Source organism: Cariama cristata, unplaced genomic scaffold, assembly GCF_000690535.1.
Source record: "Cariama cristata isolate BGI_N322 unplaced genomic scaffold, ASM69053v1 scaffold4413, whole genome shotgun sequence".
Lineage (NCBI taxonomy): Eukaryota > Metazoa > Chordata > Aves > Cariamiformes > Cariamidae > Cariama > Cariama cristata.
In genome coordinates, this window is record NW_009608791.1 from 22 (window position 1) to 26,655 (window position 26,634).

General features: G+C 35.5%; 1 protein-coding gene across 1 annotated transcript; it reads left to right on the top strand.

Moving 5' to 3' along the window:
• Positions 1 to 295: 295 nt before the first annotated feature.
• Positions 296 to 26,339, top strand: LOC104159377 (G-protein coupled receptor 98-like; the record flags this gene model as incomplete). The annotated part of the gene is made up of 17 exons (XM_009697269.1): positions 296 to 515; positions 1,661 to 1,900; positions 3,220 to 3,369; positions 4,222 to 4,695; positions 5,464 to 5,607; positions 6,824 to 6,995; positions 7,380 to 7,515; positions 9,179 to 10,026; positions 12,064 to 12,181; positions 13,045 to 13,216; positions 15,812 to 16,054; positions 18,481 to 18,888; positions 19,909 to 20,093; positions 21,315 to 21,564; positions 21,743 to 21,882; positions 23,546 to 23,706; positions 26,239 to 26,339. Coding segments are annotated over 17 exons (4,162 nt in total), but the record flags the coding sequence as incomplete, so codon positions are not given.
• Between the last annotated feature and the right edge of the window lie 295 nt (positions 26,340 to 26,634).

Consider the following 26,634-nt stretch of genomic DNA (forward strand, 5'->3'; position numbering starts at 1 on the left):
TCTATAAAATACATTTTTTTTGATCAGAATATCAGAAATTTTGGGTGTTAATAGTATTTCTGTGAACAATAAAATATTTTGCCTTTTTTTTTAATTTAGCATGTATGGAAAATAGAGCATTATTTTCATTTCAGATATCACCATTTTATGCAAATAGGAGCAAACTTCTACTGTATGCTTACAGAGATGATTTCTGTTAAACAGATCCAGTTGGATGCATGATTGAATTCCTAAGTACAGTTTTAATTATTTTTTTTTTCTTGGTCTCAGAATCTCTTTTTCTTTTTCTATGCAGTGAATTTGCAGAGCAATTTGAGATCCAGCTGACAGGAGCCACTGGTGGAGCAGTCCTTGGGCTCCACCTAGTGAGCCAGGTCACTATTGCTAAAAGTGACTCCCCCCAGGGCATCGTCCGATTTCTCAATCAAAGTCGAATTATTCTTCCCAACCCTGATACACCCACGGCAGTATCCCTGGTGCTGGAAAGGGCTGGAAGATTTTTAGGGGAAACACAGGTGGGCCCTGGCTGTCAAAGACTGGATACTTTCCAGTGACTAGGTCAAAAATCTGCGTTTTCCTTCAAGAGCTTCTTTGTGGCTGATTTCTAGTAGGATAATTGCAGATTTTTATTAAACGTTAATTGCATATAGTTGCAGTATAACAGAAAATGTTATCACCCTTTTAATCTTCTCTTTCTCCTCCTGCTTGCTTTCTTTTATTATGGTCTTTTTTACTTTGTTTTGGACTAATTCCTGATACCATTGAAAATATGGTTAATTTCATGCACCAACACTAATTTAATTTATTTCAGTTGAATTACTTCCTAAAGCTGGTCAGATTTTTTTCAGTAAATTATTTACTAGGAGTTTTGTAGATTTTTTTTTTTTTTCTCTAAACAGGCCACTGACAAAGTGAAGGTACAAATATGAACCAAGATAGGACTTTCACAGTCTTGGCAAATGACGGAAAAATTGGCATTAAAGGCCGTTAGCTGGTCTTCTCCTAAAAGTTGCCTTAGTCTTCTTTGACTTTCTCTAGGTGTCGTTGGAGAAAACTGGAAAACAATTGAATGGCGAAAATAATAATTTTGAAGTGCTGAACATGACCTCCTCAAAAGCAATCTAATATGTGGGAAATTTTGAAAATATTCTATCTTTAATCAGACTGAAGAAGTATGAATCATAATTTGAAAGATTAAAAACTTTCATTGCAGAAAATATTTGTCATTTTCAGTCTTGATATCACATTTCACAGGGAATGGTTTTGATCATGAATACTCATTTGGGGAGCAAAACTAATTATAAAAGGGAGAGAAACAGAAACTGGCCTTTTTCTTTCCTGTTATGTGCTAAAGAAATCTCAGTTTCTCTTCTTTTCTGTAACTAATATCTAAAATTTAATAAACTGGCATTGTGGCTAACTAACACTTCAAAATTTCCATTTGTAATTTGTCATGTTTATTTTTCCAAAGGATTATATAACTTCCTACATCAAATTCATTATGAATATTTTGTATTCTGTATTAACAGTGAAGATTTAAACATAGCTGGTTACCAGATACAAGAATTTTTATGTCACTTGTGCTACTCTGTCATTTCTCCCCCTAGGAGACTATTATAATGTATCACCACTCTAAATCTGAAACTGGTGTTTTCCACAGATTAATTGGGACATCTTGGGACCCAATTCAGAAGAGATTTTACCTCCCCTGAATAGTGACATTGGTGACCCTGTGAATGGATCATTCTATTTTGGAGAAGGAGAAGGAGGTCTGAGAACTATTAATCTACAAATCTATCCTCATGAAGAAGTTGAAGTTGAGGAGATCTTCATTATTAGACTGAGTCTTATGAAAGGTGAAACAGAAATAGATCCTAAAGCAAACAGCATTACACTAATAGTAAGTCATTGTTGCTTTTCTTTCTCAGATCTCTGTTGATATTGGTATTTATCCTGCAAAGCTTTTAAAAATTAATCATAATGATTGCATAGTTTCTCATTTGACTTTTTTGTCCCTGGTACTACTTAGGCATATTGTTACAACTTCACTTCTTAAAAAAAAGGCAAAGAATCTATCAGTAAAAATTGATACATAAGCCCTGACCTGGCCCTTTTATTTTCAGATTTCTGTGATTCTCTTTAGAGAGAGCATGGATTGGGTCCTCATTTCTAAATGTCGATTTGATGTTCATCCCTTCCTGCCCTTTTCTTCTCCTTCAGCTATCAGATATATAAGAAGGGAGAGAATCTGACTATTGCAGAGCAAGAAAAATGCAAAGAATTGTGGGGGAAGGCAGAGGGAGGTGTCAAAGACAAATTATTGCTCTTGAGATACTGCAGCTAAGGAAATATTTATAAGGCTGTTATAAGAAGCCCACAAAAAAATAAATCTTTCCTAGAGATGGGATTTTTTTTCTGGTCTGTTGAATGTTGATGGAATTAGCTCCTATTTCCACAGACTCCTCAGTTTCTCCTTCAGGGACCCAGGTTTATTCCTTGGACTGGAATGTTTCACCCTGCATGCCAATGAATTGGCTTCTCAATATGCACTGATGTTACAACTCCATTGTAAGTCAGTTCACTATGAGCTCTTGTTGCAGCCAGTGATTCACTCAGGTGGATCTGGATGAGCTCTATGCCAGAGGGCTGAGTTTGCAAACTGATAGTGTTAGAAGAATTTCTGTACACTAGCCCAAGGTGCCTGAGTGTTTTCTGCTTTAACATCGAAATAGTCAGATACAACATTTGAAATAAACCTCTGTCCTTTTCTTCATTGGACAGGGGGATGGAAAACTGAAAAGGGGACATTCATACTTTCTCTGCTGTCTCTTAATATCATTTTGACTCCTGTTCAATTTAGATTGTGCTTAAACTTCTTTATGTATCACTGTAGGATTTTCTCTCAAAAGAGCAAGTTACCCATAGATTTCATATAACACTCTTGATTTATGTGCATGTGCATGTTTGTGTGTGAGCATGCATGGACTTGATATCACTCCTTTCTCATAACTTGATGGTCCTATCTGCTGGCTTTTTTTGTTATTCTCTCAGTCTCTCATCGAACTACTAATGCGCTCTTGAATCTTCTTAAGCGGAGAAAACTCAGTAGGAAGAGCTAATAGATACACGCCCTGTAGGATCTAGCAATGAAAATCTTAATGGTTTGTAGAAGAATACAACTTGCTCTACATTTCTGAATTTTTGTTTGTTTGTTTACAGATACAGAAGTTTGGTGATCCCAATGGAATTGTACAGTTTGCTCCTGAATCATTAACTGAGAATAACTACACAGAACCCTCAGCAGTGGAAGGACCACAAAGCATTACACTGTTTGTCAGACGGATTCAAGGCACTCTGGGAGACATAACGGTATTCTCACTCTTTTCCTACTAAACAGTATAATCTGAAATCATCCTCAGTATCAATGTATGGAGGAATACCTTACTCTGTGCCTTTCAATTGCTTGTTTCTCAACTTCACTTTTGAAATGTTGCATTTTAAACTAAATTTAGCAAGGGCTCAGCCCTACTGCTTGCAGTTTGGAAAGTCAGATTCAGTCTCCCCTGGTCAGGGAGAAAAAAGAAAACCAGTACTGCAATGCTTCTCTCACTTTCTGTCTCCCTGTCCCCCTGTGCTTTTGATGGGAGAACAGAAGAGACTATACTTTCTTAGTGAGCTTTCTTTGAGATCATCACAATTTACTTTTTTCCCAGCCTTTTTTAAAGGTAAGAATGAGACTTTTTTGAACCATCAGTCACATAATTGTTTTTTACCTAAAGATTTTCAGAAATAAGCATATTAACAGGTACTCATTTAATTTTTTTAAAAACTCAATTAATAAAAGCATCTGCTGTGTTTAATGAGAACTCTTCACCCCTTTCTGATGTGAGGAATCTTGGAAACAGGAAAAACAGCAAGGAAATGTTGGTGTGAAAATAGAAATAGCAAAAAAATTTTCAGAGATTCTGTATAGTTTTACATAAATCTTCTGAAGATATACAAAGGAAATCTTTACATTCATAGTACTTTAGAGGAATAACACACTATTTTGTAAGATATTCTGTACTTCTTTCTATGCATACCTAAATCAATTTTTATTTTTCTCACTTGAAACCCATCTGTTCCATATCCTATCTATACTGAATCCTGAATACAAAAGTTTCTGACTCTGTGGGTAATTTCACTTTCTTTTGTTTTGTACATTTTCTAAACTCGTTTCAGGTTTACTGGGAAATACATAGTGAATCTGACATCACAGGTGACTTTCTTGGGACAGAGGGATCTGTTGTCATTGCTGACCAGCAGAGGACAGCTGAGATAATTATCTACCTGTTACCTGATGATGTTCCAGAACTGGATGAAAACTATGTGGTGCAGCTGATTTCAGTAGAAGGAGGAGCAGATTTAGACCAAGAGAAAAGAACTTCAAAGTTCAATGTATTTGCAAATGATGATCCTTACGGAGTGTTTGCCCTGTATGCTGATCAGCAGTCAGTATTCGTAGAGAGAAATCTGGATCGGTATGTTCAGATTAATGTAACTCGGCATGCTGGGGCATTTGGAGAAGTGATCCTTGAGTACCATATCATGTCTCTTCATGAAGAAGTGCTAATTGAACCTGAGAATGAGGTGGGATACCTCATAGTAAAAGATGGTGCCAGCTTTGGAGTGAAAAGGGTGCCAATAAGCAACCAGGTCTGTATTATCCTCTTAGCTCCTATAATATCTGTTGTTTCCATTTGTGTTCATCACAATACAAATGTGCTGGAATAAGGTACTAAACTCTCAATAGTCTCCACTGTGAAGAAGCAGAAAAGAGAGTTTTAATATTATGAATTTCCTATTTATGGAATACAACTGAGTTCAAATATTACATTTTCAGATAATACTTGTAAAATTGCTGCTATACATGTATTCAAATATTCAGTGTTTCCTTCCATCATTGCTTTGTGTTACTATCAGTTCAATATTTTATTATATGTGTGCAAATATTTTCTCAGGTTTCTGTTTTGGATTGTAAATAGTGATCTGTCAGTGCTGACTCATGAAGCAGCAGATAAATTTTCCTGCAGTTCTCTGCGTTCCCTGTTTGTTTGTTATTATTATCACAGTCTTACATCCACACTTACATCCTTTTACATCTGTCTTACATCTTTTTAATCCTAAGAATTAAGATCAAGCTGAGGCCCACTGTGTTAGATACAATTTATTAAAATGGCAATAGTTGCTCTACAAACTCACGTTTCAGCAAACTGCTGGTAAATCACGTTCATAATATTGATGTTTTAGCTCTGTTTCTTTTGAGAAACATAATCAACAACACATTTGTCTTGAAAGCACTGGTTTTTGTATGCAAGTAAAACAAAATCTGCATTGTTCTGCTATTTAATTCTTTGAACTGATGGATATAATTTTTAGTGGAATTAAATTTCTACCTTTTAAATTAAATTCTTTTTCTCAAAGGCATTTATTTTACTGGGCTTGAATTTTACTGTGGAACTGACTAATGTAAGCCTGGTTAGAGGAAGTGCCAAGGATGTGCCTAAAATATTAGGAAAAGCAAAATCGACTGTTCTGCTTATTCCTGAGGAAGCTGCCAATTCACAGGTCAGTAGACTGGCTGCTGTGTAACATTTCTACCACAGAAGGAAGGTACACTTAATTACGAAAGATAGCTGCTATAAGAATTGTCTCCTTAAATTTTTCATCATTGCAGCCAATCTAATGACTGACAAGACTTTTCCAGTTATTACTTGTACTGTATATTATCTTTTCTGTGACACAAATTCTTATAGAAATGTGTTAATACAGTTTGAAAATGTCTCTTGGTCTATAAAATGTAAATAGTGTAAATATTATGGTTAAATTGTACTTTTGTTTACATGAAATGGGAGCTCTGAGACTTAAAGGAAAATAACTAATTCTAGGCAATGTTATCCCTTTAAGTATAGCAGCCCCAGAGTAGATAACAGCATGTATGCAGTATTATATGCAAAAATAGATGGAGGTCATGCTGGGGTTTAATGCAGTTGACAGTATATTTGGCTAATCATTGAGTGGGAAATTTTCCATTTGTCTGCTTTGTATGAGAGCAAGGAAAAAGAATTTGCCTGTTCTAGTATGGTATATGTGCTACAGTTCCCTTTTTGTGTGTCAGGCAAAGACATCAGCATGATGAGTTTTTATCTCTTAAATTTTGTTGAAGTTCTTATTTAACAATTTTAGTTGTCTTGAAGCACTGTTCTGTCTTTTAATTTGTAATTGAACTTAATTCAAATAACCTTTCTGTAAACATTGTTTACTACCATGTATCCATTTATCATTGCTTTTAGAATGTGGGAATTATCGTTTCAGCCCCATTTGCAACTCAAAGAAAAAGTAGATCATACTAGCAAGAATAATTTTGTGAGCAATGTCATGTGGCAACAACTTACTTGCTTTTCACTGGATACATGATTAATGATTTATTTTAGACCTACGTGTATATACATAATACCACAGATATTGCCTGTGAGCATTAAGAGCAAGTTAGTTTGTTTTCCTTTTAAACAACAGACACAGAATGCTATATTCAGTCTTTTTAGTACTGAAATGTCAGTCATACTGTTTCCTTTTTCCTGAGATCTAATTCTGAGAAATCCAAGATGTAGAAGTATTGAAAGAGTTGTGAAGGAAATATGTATATATATACACACACGCATCTATCTATATGCATGCATAGTTATTGTAAAATGCCTGTTTTATAAAATATAGTACACTTTCACATATGTTATTGACCATTTTTATTCAACTTTGTTTAATAAAATCTACTATGTTTCCACAGGTTGGCTTTGAATCTGTGGTTTTACGTCTTACAGACATTGTAGCAGGGACTGGCCAGGCTGTCATAACCAGAAAAGGAGTTTACGGCTCTGTAATAGTTAGCTGGATTTCAGGATACCCACCAGACCTAATCACTGACTTTGCTCAGCCAGGCAATATTACTCCTCCATTTGGTAAGTACTTGTCTGAGGAAACAGATACGAAAATGGCATAAGTGATGATACCACCTTTTAGTTATTTGTACCTCTACATTATTCTTCTATTAATGATAAGTCATTAGAATGAAATTGTATGGTCTGATTTTTATCTGTAAGGATTATGTTTATTTTATAAGCAAAAAAAGAACCAAGCTTCATAGATACTTGGGAGTGTCTGGGAGGTAGACACAATGCTGTGCCCCTGAAGGACGGCTTTATATAGGAAAGACCCTTACCATGCAGATTTCTTTTTCCTAAATAGAGTGGAATTGTGATTAAAGTCCCTATCTCAGCATGTTCTCAGACAAAAAGAGGATTCCTATTTAGTGATTTTGATTTGTGCCCTCTCTTTTCTTTCAGGTACTGTTGTATTTTCCTCTGGTGAGCAAAGTAAAGTAATTCCATTTCAGGCTACTCCAAGCCTAAATAAACATGAGTCATTTGCCATCACTTTAACAGCAGTGCACAGCAATGTGTCTGGTGGGGCTCGCCTGAGGTAAGGACATTACTTACACTTCTGAGTTGCACAGATGCTGTAAGAAGTATGATCTGTGTACAGGCATACACCTTATACAAATTCCTATTATAGTATAGGTAGCTATCAAGTTGTAGTACCTTCTTTGATAAATTTGTATGTCTTGTCTCAGATGGAAACAATTGTCAGTACTGCAGATCTGACCTGATCAGAACTGAGGCTTTTCTCCAATTCCAGTCAATTTCATATCACTGGGATCCAAGGTGCCTAGAGTGTGTCTAGAATGATGGAGACAGTTAAGAAAATGAAGAAGCAAGATTGACAGTTTTAGCCAGGAAGCTGAAGAATGAAAGCAGCTCTTAACAGTTTTCATTAGTGTCCCTAAAAATCCGTATTTAGAAGGTCTTAGATAGCAAACATTATTTAAAATAAATAAGATGAAACAAGAAATGCTCTGAAAACACCTAATTTATATAACTCCCCCTTTTTATTATTAAAACCGAAACCATTACATTTAATGTAGTTTTCCATCTCAGGTAAGTTGTTATCTACTCTTCAAGCTATTTTCTTTTCATTCTTCCTTGTTCATTGCTAGCTAAAAGTGGTATAAAAAGAATGGACGCAGAATAACACTGCGTATGGAGAAAGGTATTGGCTTCACCATATCACGATTATACTGGCAAATGTGAAGGAAGTAAGGATTGAACTGGATGGCTAAACTCCTGAGACTGACCCCTTCTCCTAGGCTTGTCTGTCCTGTGGACTGGTGTCCTCATAGCACCTATTTACCGTGTGAGTCAAATACCTTGAGTATACGAGAATGACCTTTCCTAGAAAACTTAAGGCTACATCCCACAAGAGGTAAAGCTGACAATTACACTGGAGAGTTTTTGGCTCCCTTAGTGGGAAAGGGTCTAGTTTGTTAACCAAAATCACTCACTGTAATTGTAGTGCCTTTGGTAACCTCTGGCACAGAATAATGAGTCAGTTCTAGAGTTAATTGTAAGACCCAAGGTTTAGCAAAGAGTAGTACTCTCTATGCTGATTTTCTAATAAGAAGGGGCTATATTTAATATGAACAAAGTAGAGCTTAAATTTATATTGATAATAGGGCTTAGATCTGGAAAAAATTACTGTGACTAATGTTGTAAGGGGGCAGTTAGTATTTCAAAGCTCCACTATAAGTTTTAAAAAACCCTTCCCTTCCTTCTCTAGCTTCCTGACAAAAACTGTAGATCTGCTAGCATCTATCTACTCCACTGTTTTCCCTTGGTACAGGAAGTTTGTTCAATAGTTAAAACTGGTATTACTTGGAGTGGCTGTATTGTAATGTATCTCCCTGCATTGTGTCCACAATAGAAAGACATCATAATTTCCTTTGCCTCTCCATTTTCTCAGGAAGACCTTATTTTTTTAATCCTTTACTCTGTATCCTGTGCTGTCTCAGGATGCGTTAAGCCCGTGGAGGGCTGTTTGATCCAATCATTGCAAAAACATTTTTTCAGGGAACCTCTTTACATCTTGCTTTGTGTCGTTGCTATTTCTACCCTCTACTGTTACACATTTTTTAAATCCACTTTCTTACAGCCATCATTGATTGTTCACTGGAAATCATTCTGCTTGGATGTTTTACTTTTCATACTTCATATTTGCTCTCTCAGCTTTGATCTGTTTTCTGTTTCAGATCAGGGTTTACAATAGCTGAAATTGAGCCAATGGGGATCTTTCAATTTGCTCTTAACTCAAGATACGTTTCAGTTGAAGAAGATGTTCAGACAGTCACACTATATGTCCAAAGATTGTTTGGTTTTCAAAGTAATCTCACTAAACTGACATATCAGACCATTCCAGAAAGTGCCAAACCACTAGAGGACTTTATACCCATCTACAACGGAGAGCTTATGTTTCTACGTTTTCAGACAAGTGCTGTGATAGAAATATCAATAATTGATGACAGTGTGTCTGAAATGGAGGAATATTTTTTTGTAAATCTGACTGCTGTGGAAATTTTGGATGTTCAACCTGTGAATCCTGCATGGAGTCCACGTTTGAATACAGCTTTCAGTGTTGCAACAGTTAATATCCTGGCTAATGATATTCTTCATGGAATGCTGAGTTTGGGGCCAGAGTTTATTTATGTTGAAGAAGATGCAAACAACAGTACCCCCAACACAGTGATACTTCATATCAGAAGGACCAAGGGTTTTACTGGGGATATTGAAGTAACTGTTAAAACCTTTGGGGGAGTGGGTGCACAGAGTGGAGTAGATTCATATGTTTTTGGAAATCTCTATGGAAAATCAAACTTCACATGGGCAATGGAGGGAGAAGATTTTGAGGAACAGTCAATCTCTCTGACTTTGCTGGATGGACAAAGAGAGAGCAAGGTGTCCATAGAAATTTTTGATGATGATGAGCCTGAAGGACAGGAATTGTTTTATGTTTTCCTCTCAAATCCTGAATATGGAGCTCAGATTGTGGAAGGAAAGGATGAATATGGATTTGCTGCTTTTGCAACAGTAATTATTGCAGGTATTATTTTTTCCGCCAGAAAATTAGTAAATACATCTGAATTAAATAACAGTAAATAACTGTATGTTCTCATGGAAATATTCATGTAAAGACTGGAATTCTATTTGATAATAAGCAAGGTATTCTATTCCCAAATCTCGAGTTTTCCAGATTAGAGGAAGCATCTAATGCACGAAGCTCCCCATGCATGCCTTAGCAACATAGCTTAAAATACATTTGTAGATGCTGCTTATTGCTGTTCTTGACCTGTTTTACTTCATAAAGGGAAAAGGCCAAGCCTGAGTGTTTTTCTTGCAGATGTAATAGCGTTGCAGGCTTTTTTGTTTTTCTTTGTCATTTTGTCACTTTTGCATTGTATGGAGTTTGTACAAAGTATAAAAAACCAGTTTCCGTTTTTGTTCTTTGATACTATGCAGTTCATATCTGCAGTGTAGTCATCCTCTGCTTCTGCAGATGGAGGATAGGAATCGGCTTACATAGACACAAGGGAAAAATTTTTCTTTCAGTCACTGCATGCTACTGTGAGAAAGTGATGTCAAATCTCCAATTTCCCTTAGCTTTTAGATATCTATCAAACTTAGCATTTGAATATAAAACAAGTTTAACCGCAATATAGATTAAGTTTTAGAAACAAGTTGGGAATGCAACAGTTTAGGCTAATCAAGAAAGTTATATGTAAGATCCAACATTTACTGGAAGTTTTGTGTGTTTAGATAGTCTTAACAAAACAAGGTCGATTTTGAGAACCAGAGTTAAACTGTGCTGTTGGATGAGTGTATGCAGCAACCAAGACCATATGCAAGTACAGAGCGTATAAAACATATCTTCCCTTCATGTGCACTGTCTCTAGAATTCACTGTGCAAATAACCAGTTGCCTGGATGTGCAAGTTAAGCAAAGAAGTATGTGCATAGGCACTGGCTAGAATTTGAACTTGTATTGAATCCCACGGAAGTGGTATACCTGCTCTAGAATTACACTCTGAGTACAATAAGTACATAAAGTAAGATCAAGAGACAATTTACATTAAGGAGAAGGGTGAAAGCATGTATCTGTATTTAAGTGTATAGATAGAAAGATACCACAGGTTAAATATTTGTGCATGTGCATAAGCAAACATGCCATTTCTGTTAATCTTCAGTATATATATTGACATTTGATAAACACTGGGTCAGAATTAGATTGCTTTTTCAGTTGCAGAGTAAAGTCATGATTACCTGTAAGGAGAAATCCTTTAGAAGCAAGATTTAATGGGACACTGTGAAGACATTAGTTTCCCCTCATTAACTCTGTTTTTTTTCCCTTCACTGCTGTTTTGCTGAAGTTATTTACATTCCCGTGAGAACAATGCAGTATTTCGCAGCTCCTTAGTTCCATACACTGAATTAAAGATGCAGGAGAAAAGTTTTTGTAATAATTTGGGAAGATGAATAGGTTCAACAACGTTATAGGCCGGATGAATAAGCAAGCTAAAGTCATGTCCTCAGAAGCCCATCTTTATCCCATAACCTACTATGGCAATGCTGTCCACGTAGGGGCACACTGAGGCCAATTTCTGTTTAGAAAGAATATGTTTTAGGTTATGGTGAACATAAAATAATATAGCTCAAGTGATATCTCATAAGGGCATTATAAGCAAGGGTTTTGACACCGTTCTGGACTACTGTAACATCTGGTCTCTTGAAGTCAAGGGACACAGAATTCAGTCAGTTTGCTGAATGCTGCTGAAAATACAAGCTTATGTGCATAGATGGTGCCAGGATTCACATAAGGAATTTACTTTCAAAATTTCTTATTCTGCTGGTTAATATAAAATTTGGAAATGACTACATTTGAAGTTCTAGATAAGTATGGAGTGTAAATTAAGAACAGAAATATTAAAAGAAATTTTCTTGAGGCATCACCAAATGGTTCGTTACAGCATGGATTTGATACCTAGTTTTTTATTTTTTTTTTAGCAGTTATCCATATGGAAATTATAATTTAGTCTCAGCTTAACTTTCTTACTAATTACTTTCATGGACTGGTTCCTATATAGGAAGTGATCTCCAGAATGGCATTTTGGGATTCATTCCAGAAGTACAAAGTGGTCTTGTACTTGATGAAGACTCAGAAAACAGAGAGGTGATGCTGATCGTCTCAAGGCAACCAAACAGGTGCAGGCAACAGCTAATCAAAGTGCATTCCCCACACTCTGTAATATGCTGTGTTGAATCACAGAAGCTGCTGTTACTGTTTATCATAGAGTTTTATAATAAAACTTTGCCTTTCAACTCCTTTAATAACTTCCCAGAATTTGGCAAGTGCACTTTTAAGTTGTGAATGTGATTAGGTCTGTCACTGTACTGGTATAAAGCAGAAACGAAAAAACAAAATATTTTCCAACTTATACCATAAGGCAGCAAATGTGAAAGTTTTGCTAAAGATAAAATATTTGCAGTGCTAAAGGTGTAACTCAAATGCTTATCAAGTGTAATATAAGTAGGTATGAATACTAAAATGAGCAAGTAGTTACTTAAGTGTCAGTACTATGCTTATGTCTTCATTCACACAGATACTGGGGTTTTTTTAATTAACATGTATGTATGTTGCATATTTATGTGTACTTTAAGCAAATATGCTCAAGTACTCTAAGTTCCTTAAACTTACAGGAAAGATAAATTCTGCCTGGCTTTCCAGGCAAATGGATACTGTAGTATTAAGGAAAGTACTTGGGCACATACTTGTCTTCCAAGCACCAATGTCTCATATTCATCTGATCTCATGTTTTCTGAAATAAAAAATGACAAGAATCTAGGTGCCCTAAATGCTTTATTTTCTTCCTGTGTTAGTTTTTGATGATCTGAACAGATTTTAGGGGAAGGAATTTAAATAAAAAGAGAGAATTTTTCATCTTAAAGCAATTTTCCCCAGTGGTAAGTTTTGAATAATAAGATGAAACGTGTGATACCTCTGTGGTTTGTGTTTCCTAAAGCAGCAGTGCTCTCAGTACATATATACTCTTTTGATTTGCTTATAGGGCTTTTGAAGATGTGAAGATCTTTTGGCGTGTGACCTTTAATAAAACAGCTGTTGTCCTTCTGAAGGATGGCATGAACTTGGAGAATGAACTTGTATCTGTGCTGGGAGCCACTACCTGCATGGCAGGTCAAACAATGTGCAACATCTCCATTGAAATAAAACCTGATAATGTAAGTAATTATTGCTTGTTTTTGTACAGCACTATGACGTTGAATTGCAATTTATCAAGATGAAAAAATCTCTCTGATCCAGAGGAACCGATAAGCAGTTTGAAGATGGTAACTTGATATCTGCTTGGTTCCTCTGGAAACATAATGTTTATTTACAGGCTTGTAGTACCTCCATTGTGACTGGTAAAAATTTGGGAAGGAGATGAATATTTAGTTTGAAGAGTAAATTGCAGAGCTCAGATTTTTATAGAACAATAAGAAAAAAAGAATGGAGTTACTTCAGTGAGATGCGTATTCATATACTGGACTCTTATCCTTCACACAGTAGATTTTTCATCTATCAAAGCACTTCTTAGAGTGGTTTATGGAAAGCATATCCTGTAAGTAATAGCATCTCATCCAACAAAAAACTTATATTGCAACTTGTACATAATTTTACATGCCTAAATGTAGCACAATGATCTGTGAAAACTACTCAGTCATAAAGCTGCGTCAGTATCTCTGAGTGTCTAAAAGTCTGTCAGTGTGCACATCCAGTGTGTGAGTGGCGAAGTTCAGTTTAGCAGCCATCATCCACTAAACCCATTTGGCATTTGTTGGTTGAGTATGCCTAAGCCTAAGACCCTTAAGAGGCCCAGCTGGCACTCAGGAATGCATACATCATTGAATTAACACAAAGTGCAGCAGCATTCAGTCATTTTTATTGAAAAGAGAAGGCAAAAAAAAATTTTTGTGTGAACATCTAGTGGTTAGAGCAGTCCCTTAAGAAAGGAATGATTAATGTTTGCCATTTTTTCCTAGTGAAGAGTTTGAAACTTTCCAAGGAATTATCCTAACAGCCAGGCTAGTGACAAAGCTGAGGTCTGGGGAATGGAAAAGGACAAGATGGGAAGGTTTCCACAGTTTTTCTGACTACATTCTAGAAAATAACACAGGATGTAGGATGTGGGAAATAGTGATTTCCCACTAGGGAATAGGGTGTATTCTCTTAGTTCAGTAAGAGGGCCATTTTCCTTCTTCATCTTCAGAGCCAATGAATAAAATATATACATGAATGGGGCACAGCCTGCCTCACTGAGTAAGCTGGGATTTTGAACCTGTTTAGGGCAAAGGAGTGATATCATTATTTAATGACAGCAGTGCAGCAGCTGCAGCGACATGCAGTTGTACCACATGAAGCACAAGCGTGTGCTGCTCTAACAGGTGCTAATGGAAGGCTAAAGGTCCCTATGGCATTCCAGTAAATTTGTGCCAGTCATCAATTAGTCAAGATCATTCCATTTAAAGAATTACTTAACAGCAACTCAATTAAAAATATATGGTATTTAAACCCCAAATATTTCCTAATTCTTCTTCCAGTTCTTCTTCCATCAGATAGCTTATGAATTAGTAACAAATACATTACAAAATGATGAAGTAATAAATGCATTCAATAAATATTTTACATTTTTTTATGGCATATGCATGACATTCTAGCTTTTGCAGGTTTTTACTTAGTCAGCTGTACTGACTTCGTTAGCTAAGAGCTGAATCCTGCTCTCCTAGAATTAAAGTAGAATTTCCAAAAATCCAGAGCTGAAACAAAAAGCTATATTTACTAACAAAAGAATTGTCTTCGATGATCATAATTTTTTTGTAACACTATTGTCTTGTAAAGAACTAGGGGTTTTTTGCAAGTTCACTGCTTCATGAGTGCATGTAATAGGTACAAATAACATATTTGCAATGATTTCTTGAATCTTAGTGATGACATGTCTATTTCTAAACATGTTATGATTGTATTGTAGGTACAAAATCAAACATGGAGCAGAGTGTCATAATTTAATACTGCTACGTTAGTTTCAATAAACAGCATTACGAATGTAGTATTGACTAGGCTAATTCTTTGACATATGAACACTAAAACTCAATAGCCTGTATTTCCACACTGACAGATTTTTCTATATCTTAAGCCTTACAAAAGTCTGTAAGATAGTATCTCTAAACTTTGGGATTTTCAATAAATTCAGTTAAGTGTTCAAGTCTACTGAGATCTGCTTGTAAAAACATGCATAGTATTTAAACAGTAAGGCTGTATGTAAAATATTTTTCAGAACTTTACCAGAATTCAGTACTTGAATACAGTCAAGTTAATTAATTGTGGTTTCAAAACTGCGTATCTCTGTGCAGTGTTTCCTCAGGTGAGTAGGTGTGTACATGCCTTTTTGTAAGGCAAAAAGAAAATGAAAAAGCAAATTCTTCACAAGATGTACATCTATGTAAATCCATAATCTGGAATGTGGAGCTCTTGGAGAGTTTACTGTCATGTATTATGGCAAATTTACAGCCACAATACACGAAAATACATAGCTACTTTATAGCAATAGGTTCAATGTGAAAACCTGACATTTCATTATTGTACATGACAGTGGTGTCTGTTGTAATATTATTTTTAGGATATACTTCATTGTACTTATTGCACGTTTCAGGAAGCATGCTTGTGATAAGTGTTAGTACAAGTAACCCATTGTGTGTACAAAATAATATATCTATTTTTAAAAAGTGAAAGTAATTAGTAGGTCTTATAATGATATGAAAATCATCCCTCATTTACAGGTACCTGAATTTGAAACATATTTTTTTGTTGAGCTGTATGGTGTAAGCACAGGAGCTGCATTGAACAGCAGTGCCAGATTTGCTTTTATAACAGTCCTTGAAAGTGATGCTCCTCATGGTTTAGTATATTTTGCTGTGGGATCTCGTTTTGCTGTGGCTCATAAGAGGACAACTTTAATCAGTCTGCAAGTGCTTAGAGATTCTAGTACATCAGTAACCACAATGGTTAGCTACAGCATGCAGGTAAGACTTTTATTATTATTTTTATTATTTAACTTAAATTTATCATTATTTTTAACATTAAATCATTGTTCATTCTCTAATGTAAATGTGACTGTAATTAGCATTTTTTCAGGAAACAGTCAAACATTTGCTGGGCCTATATGGTCTAGTTTCTTTGATTTTCCATTAGCAAAAAGAACTTGTTCTCATTGCATTGTCAAGGATGCTTTTGGTCGTAGTACCTTCCAATAGCATCAAAGACTATGGTCAGTAAGGCATTAAATACATTTCTTTTTTTTGGTTCTAAGGTTCTTATGGGACTCTAGTTTTCAAGGCTTCTTTCTCTGAAATTCAGTTTTTATCATGATGGGTATGACTACAAGATTCAAATACCAACACAGTTGCTGTGTTAGGTCACGAATTTATTAATACACAGAGCACACTTAGGAAAAGCGAGAGAGAACTTTTAACAAATTTCATTCCATTTTCTTGAAGTACTAAACTTGAAAATTGTTCTTCCAATTGAAAACCTCATGTGCCAAAGTCAACTTTATCATCCCCATTCATTTCTGTTATATTTACATCTCTGACACCAGACTCTTCTAACTGTTGACCCTTTTATCTCTAAATGAGTACCTCATTATTATTAACGGATGCTGAAGATTCTCCTTTAGCAGAAGTAACACAGCTGCAAAACCATGATTCCTTCCACTTCCTTATAGTTGTGAATCCAACATCAGGGCACAGGCTGCAAAATGGGTTCCTCCAAGTTTGCCATCGCATTGGAATACTGCTTAGCCTGATCTACTTTGAACATGTGGGATTTTATGCCTAAAAGCATTGTTTCGGGGGAGGGTTATTGTAACGAAGTGTTGTGTGACCAGTGTACTCACTCTTTGTAATAAAAGGTGTTGTATTCTATTGATATATTGCATACATACCTGTTTTAACTGCATAGGTTTACCTGGTGTTTCCATGCATTTATTATACAGTAGCTGGCCAGTGTTTTAATTAGATTGTGTGATAACAAATTTCTACATTCTTTCCAGCCAAGAGTTCATTATAATTTAGCTGTTAAATGGAGAAGAAATTGCTACTGTCCAGTGTATATTTCAGCTAAAATATAGGGGGCAATTCCTTATCCATTTATATTTTTCATATAACAATCCTTCTTTGGACATTTTATGTTTTGAGGGTCCATGGCCAAGTACCAAAGTATTGGTACTATTGGTACCTGTAAAATAAGAGACAGACAGGAAGCATGAGGTGCTAACTGGAAACAGATATTTGTCTCATTCCTACAAATGTTTCATAAACATTGTTCTTGTCGCTAGTGCTTTCATTACCACTTATTTCTCTGTGTCCTAATTCTCAGTTGGAAGGGATAAACAAAAGGAAACTTCTCACTGGAATTTGCACAGATGATGTAATCATGTTCTAGAGCAATTTTGAACAGATACACACTGCATTGATTTACCAAGTTCTCCTATGAACTCAAAAAATGTCTGATTTATTCCATAAGTAAACTTTAATAATTACAGCTAAATGTTTTCAAAAGGAGTCCAGTATTTCACAAATAAAAATCCTTGTTTTTTACAGTTGGAGACCTTTACTCTAGAGTCAGTATACAATATGTACTAATTAAATGAAGAGATACTCTTGAAAAATCATACATTTGAATAATAGCCCAGAATGTTAGTTTCCACTTAAGGAAAGTTTATTATATTACCAGATGTAATATCAAGGTTATGGCAACTAACAAAAAGAGCAAGAATTTGAAGAATGAAACAGTATCTGCAAACCTCATGGAAGGTAAAAATAGTGTTACTTCACAAGGAAATGAGGCCATATAGCATTCCTAGATAAGTTCATCTGTCTGCCTTGCATATGTATTCTATAGCGTTTGCTTTGCCTTTGGACCTAAATGGATTGTTCTTTTAAATACATATACTGGGACTGAAAATATCATGAACTGATATTAGTTTGAGCACAGATTTCCAAAACCTTTACTTTGCTTTTGTTTAGTTTTTATGTATCTGTAGTGCCTGTCTGTACCCTGAACTGACGGACTTCATGCTGCAGATATAAACTTAACATCAACTGCTCCAGAATTCATCTTATGGATGTGTGAACGTTTCTGTAATTTCTATTCAGTCAGAAAAAATTTGTGATTTTTGTTCTGGAAAAGAAAGAGAGGGATCCTGTTTACTATTGACAGTATAATTAATTCTTTCTGTAGGTTGTTACTAACTGCAAGTGACAGATTACTATTTCAGGAAGATATTTCATTTAATGTAATTGTTATATCGTTCTTCAGTGCATTTTGAAAGAGGACTTCTTTTTTACACATTTCAATTTTACCCTTTTAAAGTATGTGTGTTCTACAGCAGCTGGTTTTGAACAGTTCTATCATGAAGTTACCTAAAACTCTTTTGGTTTGTTTTAAGGAGCTACAAAAAGCTGAACCTGTTGGTCGGACCTTCATATCTCCAGCTGTGGCAGGACAAGATTTTGCCAGATCTGAAGGTTTATTGACTTTTGAACCTGGACAGAGAAATACATTTCTGGATGTGACCTTGACTCCAAAAACAGGATCTTTAAACCCATTTCCTAAACGTTTCCAGGTTGTACTTTCTAATCCCACAGGCGGTGCCAGAGTGGATGACGTGTATGGTATTGCTAATGTCACCATTGTCTCAGATTTGGACTCCTTGCCAGTTTGGGGGCTGATTGATCAACTGCATCAGCCTCTTGATGACACCATTTTACACAGAGTCCTCCAGAATCTGAATGTCAAAGTGGCTACAGAAACTACAGAAGAGCAGCTTACTGCTGTAATGCTTATAATAAATAAGGTAAACCTTTCCTGATCTTTCTTGAACGATCAATTACCTTAATAAGAGTATAACAACACGTTGACCTGTGATGACATCAAGGTTAACATACACAGCAGTAACTCAGAGGCACAGGCTGCAAAGGTAAAAATAGAAATTGTGAGGTCCTACAGTCAAGGAAGAAGTTCCTCTGCCACTAGTTAGGATGGTGGCAGGAAATCAAAAATCAAATAGGTTGAAAAGAGCAACCAGTATTAGTTTTGCATACGTACCTATAGCTCAAGATTTTCTGCTATGCAAAATTTTCCCTTTGGTGCTGTATTTCCATAGACCTTGTTATGGTTTCTGGATGCTCAGGCCACATCTTTGCTGGTTTTAACCCTGGCACAAGACAGTGAGGCCCCAGGTTTGCTCATATCTTCACAGCTGACTGCAGTCAGCACACAAGCAAATCCTACCAGGGCCAGCTGGACTCTGCTGTGCTATTAACCAGGCATGTAGCTTGTGTTTTTTCCTGCAATAGCTTTGAGAATCAGGTTGGCAGGGTAGCTGAGCACTTCAGCATTGCACTAAGTTCTGTGAAAACCCTACGAGTAGTTTTATGGCTTTCTGGCTCTCCTGAACTTGTGGAATAATGCACAGGAGCTGGAAAATGTTTAAATACCTAAACACAAAGCAGTATAACAATATTCATGAACAACAGTTCATTTTTGATAGTTGCCATTTTGACACAGAAAAGAGAGAAAGTAATGTCAGAAATTCTCAGGACTCAATAATCTTTGATTTGCAAAAGAATGAAAAATGCCACATAGTTTCTTTAATAGTCAAATCCATGTTGATAAACATATCTTTATGCAGTTTTGACATAGACTATGTCTCACGCCTTGGCAGCAGTGATCGGAAGGTGGAAAAAATATTCTGAACTTTCAGAATGAAGGTTGGAGCGAAAATAGAGGTCTTACTAAACCGTTCAACATGAGGAAATGTTATAAGCAGATTTCTGTGCATAACATATTGCTTGATTTCTTCTCCTTTCATTAGGTTACAGATGTAGGTGAAAAACAGTTACTCACTGATAAAAGTAGAAGTCTTTTCTATGAGATACTCTGTGCTCTGGCTAGCCCGAAACGCGAGGACACACGAGGATATAGCCTGCTTGCTGAGGCAACAGAGAAGTTTGCTTTTTCCCTTTCAACTGGGATAATGTGTGGATCACCAGGAGAAAGGTTAGTAAACTTGAATTCGTTATATGTTTTGGAAATACATGACAACTTACCAAATAGTGAAAATTGAAATGACATTTTTAGAAAAGGGGCTGTCTGTCATCTAGTATGTTGCATATATGAAGATGTGTTGCACTCTGTCACAATCTTACAAAGTACTTTATTGGCACTATGAGATGGTGTCACAAATAGTTGGTACACAGATACAGGATAGCTGTGGGAGTAGGAGTCAGGAGATCTGGGATGTATTGACTCACCTTTAGCTCAAATATTGCCTGGAAAAGTATTCATTAATCTTGCTAAGAAAATAATATGTAGTTGTATGATGGAGACCTATGTTCTAAGACTTAAATGAGAGTAAGTAATGCAAATTTTCTACTGGCATTTTGTAATTTCTGTGTGCTTGGTTTTGCTCACTTGAACATTATTTAAAATTTTTTTAAAGCTACTTGTAGTTTTTACATGAAGTTCAAATTTCTGGTTTTGTCTGCAAGTGCATAATATCCTGTGGTCAGGCTAATGGGCAGGGGAAATAGGTGACTGCAGAAAGAGATGACACTCATAATTATGAGACAGATGGTTTTAAACAGTGGGTTTCTCCCAGTGTAAATCAATTAAACAACTGATAGTTGAATTTAGGAAAAAAAATAAACAACTTTTTTCCCCTCAGAAAATCAGCATAGTTTAGATTTCTATCTCAATGTCTTTTGGGGATGTAATTTTTCTTGCCGTTTCCTAAGCTGTAGGGGGTATGAGGCCCATGTCAGCCAAAAGACAGTAAATGGCATAAATACCAACACTATCCTGAACAATATCCAGAGCTTGAAAGTTCAAATTCTTTATTCCAAGTTTTTTTGCATCATCCGTTGGGAAAAAGAGGTAAAGCAAGGTCATCCATTTAAATGCCTCTCCTTTTTGCAGACTCATCTCTACATCAAGTTATAAAGATGAGTATTATGATAACCTAGTTTATCATGGAGCGGTTTTGATTGCAGATCATAGTGAGCAAAACCCAAAGCAGAAATGGAGAAGCTGAAATACATAATAATTTAGCCCCTCTTTTTGTTTTCACAGACACTGAAACTATCTGTCATTTAAATGTCATAAAGCCTAAAAATGATGGATGAATAAAGGATTAATTACAAATACATTTTAGAGTCATTCTGTGAAGAATAGTGAAGCTCAGTTCCACTTACCAGCCTTGTTGCTTTTCCATTTCAACAGAGGTAAAAATATTCTTGACAGCTGCCCGTACATTGCAATAATGGCTCACAACTGGTTTCCTCAACAAATCAATGGACACAGATTTGATGGAAAAGATGGGGATTCTATTCAAATACCTGAACATTTACTAGAGGTCTCTGTTGTATTATCGCCTCCTCAAGAAGAGAATTGTGAATCTGTACAGTTCACAGAATACAGCAGTCAGCAGTGGTTCCTTACTGGAGATAAAGAGCTTGCCTTGAAGAACAAGGTTTGAAGATAATGCAATTTTTTTTTTCAAGAAATTAGTTTAATTTAGATATTGCTCAAACCATCTTAAATGTATTTAAAATAACATGAACATTTTTGTCTGTGTGTCTGAATGAAATCAGCACTGATTGTTGAATTTTAATATTAAATTTGTATTTATGTTGTATGTGTTGTTTCAGGTTTTTTCTATGAGTTTGAAGGGTCGGAGTTCACACCCTTTGAAAGATAACAATGAAGTAATTTATCGGATTTATGCTACAGGAAGTCGGATTGTTCCACAGAAGTCTCTATGTCTCCTCTGGAATCAAGCTGCTGAAAGGTTATTCTGTTAATCTGTTTAGTTTTCCAGTTTCTACCATGAACACGTATATTTGCCTAAATTGTGATAACTCCGATTAGATAATTTCCAAGTATAAAATTGATCCATTTACTATTTGTCTTTTTTCCTTGATTTTTCTGACCTCTGTACCGGCACATAAAACTTTCTGTATAATAAAATTCTTAGTTGTTCTAGCTCAGACATTTCTCAGACTTCTACTCCTGACTTTTTTCACCAAAATACTGTTTAGATTATGTAATGATGTGTTAGATAATGCCTAACAAAACAAGGCCATAAATCCCAGAAATGCATCACTTCATTAATATTAATGACTTTGTGCTCTTCACAATTGTTATCAGAGAACACTTCAAGTCCATTCTTACAGAAGTAAAGAATTACACCTGCATCTCTGGTATTGCTTCAAGTCACCAGCTGAGAATGTTCCTAACTTGCTAATAGCCACTCTTTTCTTTGGGTCTATGAAAGACACTGTGTAAGTGAACCAAAAAACCCCCAACTGTTAAGGGGCAGAATAGGGATTTATGTGGACCTGTATCCCGTCTCCAGTAGTGACTAAAAGTAAATGCCCAGGGAAGAGTAAGATCAGAACAAGCAGAATAGTAGTTCGCCTAATACTATACCCTCTAGTGACTCTATGAGCTGAATGTGATTTTGTGTATTTCATACCTCAAATGATTTGTCTACCACAAACTTATCTAGTCTTTCCTTGCATCATCCCGAATTTCAGCACATCTTTTGACAAGGAACTCTATAGGGCATCATTTTTTTTTTTTTGATTATTTTTAATATTGTTCCTACTAGCTTAAGTTGATGTCTCCTGGTTTTTAGAAGAAATGGTGAACTGCTGATCATTTTCCATTCTTGTTGCTACTCATACCATTTAAAACCATGGAATAAAGTTTTCTGTGTATACTCTTCAATGCTCCATTATTTGATTAGCCTGTCTTTCCTGTTCACACAGTAGAAATGAATTTGAAGAGAACTATGTTCTGTATCCTGCTGAGATCTAGTTGGTTTAGACATTACTTCATTAGACTGACTGGATTATATCAGTCTGTCATTGATATAAACTATTTCTCTTCAGAAAGGAGATGCAGCAGAATTTACCTGTCTGCTCTCCTTTTATCTAGACACTATATCACAGAGCAGACGTGATTTCCACTAGAAATGGCTTAAGATGTCACTTGTAGTATCCTTTTTCAAAATCAGTTCAGCAATACTGAAAGAAAATAAAACATTAATTTTAGTTTCAAACCAACAAATAACAGTATCAAATGAAGTGTTCATAATGGGGTAAAGTATTGTGCAAATTAAGTAACAAGCTATTTGAAAAGTGTGACAGACCTGTAAAGCTTGCAAAAGTTTTAAAAACATGGCCACAAAAATTCTCTAGTGAAAAAAATGTTCATTATTATAGATTTACAATTTTGTTAATTATAAAAGTAAAAAAAAGGTGATAAATAGTGTTTTAATTTCATGTAAATGTGCTATTCTGAGACCTTCACCTGAATGATTATACAAAACACCTATACAATAGTTTAGAAAGCTTGATATTTCAGAGATACAACAACAATTTTCAAGCCTCCTTACCATGTAAATTACACAAGTCCATTTCCAACTTTGTGAATCTTTTGTTTTGCAGCTGGCTGTCTGATAGCGGGTTCTGCAAAGTGGTTGATGACACGTCAGACTATGTGGAATGCTCTTGTTCTCACATGTCCATTTATGCAGTTTATGCCCAAACAGATAACTTGTCTTCATACAATGAGGCTTTTTTCTCTTCTGGATTCATCTGCATTTCGGGTTAGTTGATTTAAGAGTTTTCTCTTACTGATGGCCAGTAAGACTGATCGATTTTTGACATATTTAGTAACTGATGACAAATTTTTTATTTGGAGGGGTATTAAAGGAGTGTTAATTAACTTAATGATATTAAAGTTACCATCTGATCTGGTATTTGCACACTGACAAATTTTGCCACTGAAAAAAACATGTCCAGCAAAACAATATATTTCCTTATCATGTTTTATTGAACCGTACAAGAGAGAAATATGTCATTCATTTAAGGGGAAGAAACTTAAAATCCTAGATTCGCCTGCATCTCTAGCAGCAGTTCAGTTGTCCTCTTTGTCAGATCTTTTGGACATTTCTCTATGTAGCCAGAAAGATATTTGACCATTTACACTCAGAAGTGATAACTTGAGGGAGATAGATTCCACATCACCCATGTAGAATTCCATTACACTCTGCTGCCTAACTGCTACCTGCTATCTTGGGAGAAGCCCAAGGATTTAACCTATGAGGATCATGACTCACTTCATTGACAACTACGATAGCATTTGCAGAAGCTGCAGAACGTCAGGCAAGAAGTAGGAGATGTAAGTTTTAAACTCCGCTTGGCTTCTTAAGGAGATTGAAATTACATCTTTCACATTGCAGTCAGTTCACTATTACGTTGCAGGCAATCCCAGATGAAAGTAAATTTTTCTTTTTGTGTTCATAGGCACTGTGCAAGCAGGAACCTAAGAGTAACAGGGTCACTAAAGAAACATGCTAATGGGATTCTTAGTCTAAAGGCAATCTTAGTCTAACCTTGAGGCACTTAAATGGGGTTCTGGGTCTGCTCCTTCTGAGGTTTATGACTTCTATACGAGATCGTCACTGTCTGAGTAACAAAAACAGTGCAAGCAAATAAATCCCCTATTTATCCTCTCCCAGCAAACTCCCCTAATGGACTAAAGCTAGGATCCTTAACTGTTTTAAAACCTCAGCCATACAAAGTAGACAAAGAACGAATAAAACCCTCTGGTTTTCACCTCCTTCATAGAAATTGATTGTTTTATTTGACAATAATGGAAGAATTTTTAGCAGATAAAAATAAGCAGATTTTAAAATACAGTTAAGCTTCTAACTTAGGTTGTGTTACTGAAAGTAAAAAAAAAAAGACAAACTATGATAAACAAATGTAATTACTGGTTTACAGAAAAAAAAAAAAAGTAAATTGATGAGACAGATATGCCATAGAATGCAAAATGCTATAGAAACTGAAGGAAAAAACAATACAAAGTAAGCCAATATACTGTAGAAGCTGAAGCTAAGAGAAATATTTTGCTGAACTGGAAACAATAAAGACCTACAGATCCTTGTTCAGCACTAGTCTTTTATTGTAGTCATGTGTCATAAGAATGTATTTTAAAAATTAGAATAGTTTAGCCTGGTTAAGGGTTTGCCTTGAATATAACTACGATGTCTTTCAGCTTCTTTGGCTGCTTGAGGGTATTTTCTTATGTGATTATATATGTTTAAATCTAGTGATTAACAAATTGCTTCAGATTTAAGAGCTATAAGGATATTATTTATTTCTCTAAAATCTCCATCTAGATGTGAAGAATTTAAAAGAAAAAAAGAAAAAAAGAAAAAATAACCTCACAGCGCAAAATAGAGTATTATTATTTCTGAAGTTTTCTTATGGATATAGTCGTATAAGTATCACTTGCTAATTTTTGAAAGGTTTAGAAAAAATAATTTCTGCAATGATTTATTTCATTGATATCTTACAAGTAACTTGTAGTTGAGCAACTAATCTGTTTCAAGATAGAATAAGAGATCTGCCTTAAGTATCCAAATTCCTGCTCTTCCTGGGGTGTGGAAGTGCACAAACAATTAACTCTACATGAGCTTTAGCAGTGTTTTCCTTAGTGGCTCAGCTTTCCCAGGGTCCTTCTTCAAAGAACTGCTTACTGGTAGGTGAGGGGCCCTTCCCATTTCTGTTCTGTTCATGTTCACAATGAATTAGTGAAATGAAAAGTGGTGTTATTCTTTCTGAATGCTGCTGTAATAGATTTCTACACTGAAAACAGATGAGGTGGGAGACTGGCATTTAGAAGGTTATATCTATCTCCTAAAGCAATGCTACCCAGCTGGTGACAATTTTTTATTTATTTGTTTCTAAAGGCATTTTTGGATGCAGTAATACGAGCACTGAAGAGTTAGCATTGCTTTATGTTTGACTGTTATAACAATCATCCATATCACGAAGAAATTTCAAAAAAAGCTTTGCAAAAATGACTTGTTTACATTATGCAATTATTTTAGCTCCCAAACCTATGAAAAAGTTAAGTAGATGTTAGTACTTGAGTAATAAATTCAAGAGTGATCCCAGTGTGAACCAAAGTGAACATATTGTCTCTGTAAGATTTGGGCTTCTTTTTTTGTTTTGTTTTTTAATGATCTGCACCGTAAAGAGATCCAGCATTGTTGTTCTTATCTAGCACATTTTATTAGACTAAGCTTTAAATTTCCTTTTTGTTTTGTTTTGGTTTTGTTTCTGTGTAGGTTTCACTTTGGCTATTATCTCCCACCTTTTCTGCACCAGGTGTGCAATGTTTGCAGCTAAACTTCTCACTCACATGATGGTTGCTTGTTTGGGTACTCAGGTAAGAAAAAAGGTTGAAGTCTCTAAATGTAAATGAAGTACATCTTTCCTTTCCTTTCCTCACTTCCTTGGCCATGTCTGAACAGACCTCGTTTTCTTCTCCACAGTGTAAACATTTTTGGAAGATGTAAAATTTAAACATATGTAACTTATAATTAATCCAATATTCATATCCTATGTTGGGAATTGAATTGCAATTATATATTTTCTGAAAATATTTAGAGAAAACTTATGGATGATATAGCCACATGAGAAGATAGTCCTGTATGTGGAATAATAAATGTTTTGATGATGGG